General features: G+C 43.2%; 1 protein-coding gene across 1 annotated transcript in view; it reads right to left on the reverse strand.

The window, feature by feature from the left end:
- Nucleotides 1–3,164, reverse strand: part of LOC109854592 (probable G-protein coupled receptor CG31760) — a 12,231-nt gene that overhangs the window by 6,812 nt on the left and 2,255 nt on the right. The window contains exons 3-7 of the mRNA XM_020427832.1: nt 2,508–2,674; nt 1,684–1,842; nt 1,331–1,535; nt 674–954; nt 352–368 (exon numbers count right to left, since the gene is read on the reverse strand). Coding sequence (XP_020283421.1) covers nt 352–368; nt 674–954; nt 1,331–1,535; nt 1,684–1,821 — 641 coding nt within the window. The 5' untranslated portion in view covers nt 1,822–1,842; nt 2,508–2,674. The remainder of the gene's footprint in view (nt 1–351; nt 369–673; nt 955–1,330; nt 1,536–1,683; nt 1,843–2,507; nt 2,675–3,164) is intronic.

Genomic DNA, 3,164 nt, shown 5'->3' on the forward strand with positions numbered 1-3,164 from the left:
TTTTTTTTTTTTTTAATTGTACCAGTCACAGGCTTCGTTAATTGTTGCGGAGAGATTTTAAGAGTTTTTGAAACAGAGAAGAGACATATCTTACGCCTTTGTTTTGTGAAAACATTCTTGAGAGCATTATGGAAACGTATATGTATAAGAAAAAAAAAACAAGGATCGATTTTATTGCTCTCCTATGTCCCTCCTTGAACGAGCATGATTGCGTGAGTATGCGAATAAAAAACTTGAAAGTCGAAAGAATCGCGTGAACTTTGGAGAAAATTTACATAATTATATGTATTTATTTATTTATTAACCCTTCGCCTGCGGACCTCAAAAATGACTTGCGAGAGTAAGACAAACTGGGTTTGTGAGACCCACTTCAAAAAATAGAATATCTCCACGAAAAATCAATATTTTTTCAATTTTGTTTTTTTTTAATCAAAAATTTGAACGATTCTGCGTCGATAGAAAAAACAAATTGAAAAAATCTCTAGTAGTTTCGAAGATAAAAGCGTTTGAAAAAAAAAAGAAACTAATTTCTTCTAGAACGCCGATGCGCAATGTTTGAGCGGGTCTGGGGAACCCATGTCTGCGGGATCGAAGAGTTAAATATGTATATAATATACATAATAATTTTTAATATATTTTTTCTGCCGAAGTTCCGCAATTTCGTAAGTTATTATTTTTTTTTTTTTTTGCAAAGATCTCTTTCCCGGCTGATCGCAAACCTTAATCCGGCGCTGGCGCCTGCGTTTTCGAACCAGGGTAGGTTGGGGTCCGGCTGGGATCCGGTTTGGAGTGCATGACTCTCGACCTTGGAGGGCTCGCCTACGCTTCCGGGGCTGCGTTTCAGCCACACCGCGGTGATCACCGTGCCGGTGGACGCGTTGAGTGCGATCACCCTCGCCTCCACCGCGTCGTCCACCGAAACGAGCAGCGATTTTGTCAGTGCGTCTAAAAGAACTGCGAGTAAACCCTCGTTACGCTTCTTTGTTGTCTTTTCGGCTGCTTTTTTTTCTTGTTTTTACTCGCTCTCGTCGTTCGACGATTATTTTCGGTTGCACGTAACGCGTGCAACAGGTGCCGTATAAAGAATTTACGAATCTCCCGTGTTACGTGCCGGCGCTCGCGGGATTTAATTGTCGAGATATATCGTTTCCGTTATTTTTAATTGCGGCTTAAGAAGCAATTAAATCGAGCACACATTACATCTCGAGTATATAAATTAGTTTTGTTTTTTCTCCAAAACAAAACACAACTACGATTGTTGTTTCCTCGTATAGTGAGCGGTCTTGTTGCGATTCCGCCGTGATAAAAAAAAAAAAAAATAAAAACTCACCGTTACGTCGCATCGCCTCGGCGGCCCCGAGATTTTGAAGCACCATGGCAGTCATATCGACCTTTTGACGCGCGGTGTCGTAACGCCGCGAATCCAGCGCTACACCAGCCGGCAGGGATTTAAATCCCGCCGTGTTGACGCAAACCTCGCCCAGGGCGCCCGTCGACGCCGCCTGTATCACGTCCAGCGCTTCCTCGATGGCGGCCTTAGGAAAATACATACAAACGGAAAGATATATATTGAGGGCGGAAGAAAACAAAAAATATAAAAAAAAAAGCGAAGAAAACGGGAGCGGCGCGCGAAGAAACTCGCGCGAGAGAAGAAAAATGAATCGAAGAAACACACACACAAACCCGTTTGGAATCGACGATGTCCTCACGAGTGGTCGTCGACAGAAACGACGTCGGGAATGAATCGGCTTTCGTCACCGCCGTCATCGTGATCGTTGTCAGCGTGGCAGCGAGCAAGACCGAGAGCCAGGACTCGCCCATCCCGCGCCCTGGTCATTTGTTCTTGTAACAAAGCGAAAGAGCTTCGAGATGTCAGGAAAAACTAAACGTTTTTTACCCCCGAAATAATTGCGCGAGATATATAAAATAAGATACCGAAGAGAGTTTGTTGCGATATTTACTTTGTTCGACATGTCGAACGTCGTATCGATTCTTCCCCACACGGAGACAAAAAAAAAAAAAAAAAAAACTAAAGTTCCGAGATATCTGATATTTGTCAAAAAAAAAAAACCTGACGTTTACCTCGAAATATTTATAAAGACAAAGTAAGGTTTGCGATACGCTTTCGACGTTAAATATTGACATTTCCCCTACGGATATATATACATATATAAAAAAAAAAAAAAGTTTCCTTCTACTGAAAGTAATAAAACATTGACGCGAGCGTATCATTTTATTCCATGAAAAATAGAGTCGACGAGAAGAAACGGCCACGAGATTTTGTTGCTATTGCGAGATTCTGATAAAACTTTGACAAATAATAATAAATTTTAACGGCAAATATATATAATTGACGCGAAAATCGTTTTTTTTTCTTTTCTTTTTTTTTTTTTTTTGAACGATCGCACGTACAATGCAAAGAAACGTAGCTTATTTTTTTTTTTTTGTCTGGAATAACTCTGTGCTATAGAGAATATCTTACTTCACACACACTGTGATTGTCTCACCTCCGGCGGTGACATTCAAGTAGCGGCGAGTTTGCGGCCCCCGCTCGTAACGGGCCGCTCGTACGCCCTCGCCGGTGATCTTCCGGGCATGTTTCCACCACCTGTAACCAACGTTCAGCCCCCTCGATTTCCCATCGGAGAAGCGTCGTCGTAGAGAGAATCCGCGTCTGCGTCGGGCACAGAACGCAAAACAATAAAAAACGATACGATATTTCATATCGTTCGTTTAACGTGCGCGCGATACTACCGTGCGTAAACAATCGAGCGCGATTATGATATCGATAAGTAGAAAAAATCCGATGAGAGAGAGAGATGGGTGTTCTCTTCGCGGGTTCTTTTCTTTCTTCGCTTATTTTAAAAACCGAACGAACTCCGCTTTCGAGACCCCAGAGTCTCGGGAATATTACTGGCACGACCGCTATCGTCGTCCCGGTTGCTCGATTTCGTCTCGTTTCCCCGGCGTGTTGCAAAATAGAATAGGCGGGAGATGTTGTACGTAGGCGAGTCCATTTTCCAGCGACTTACCTGGCCTTTGACAAGCGACACGTGAGGTGTTCGCTCAACCTTGAACAAACCCCGACAATCCCCCTCGCTCGCATCATCGTACTCGTCCATTTGCGTTGCGCGACGCTCGTGTGTGTGTGTGTGTGTGTGTGT

This window comes from Pseudomyrmex gracilis, unplaced genomic scaffold, assembly GCF_002006095.1.
Source record: "Pseudomyrmex gracilis isolate BER0280 unplaced genomic scaffold, ASM200609v1 scaffold_70, whole genome shotgun sequence".
Lineage (NCBI taxonomy): Eukaryota > Metazoa > Arthropoda > Insecta > Hymenoptera > Formicidae > Pseudomyrmex > Pseudomyrmex gracilis.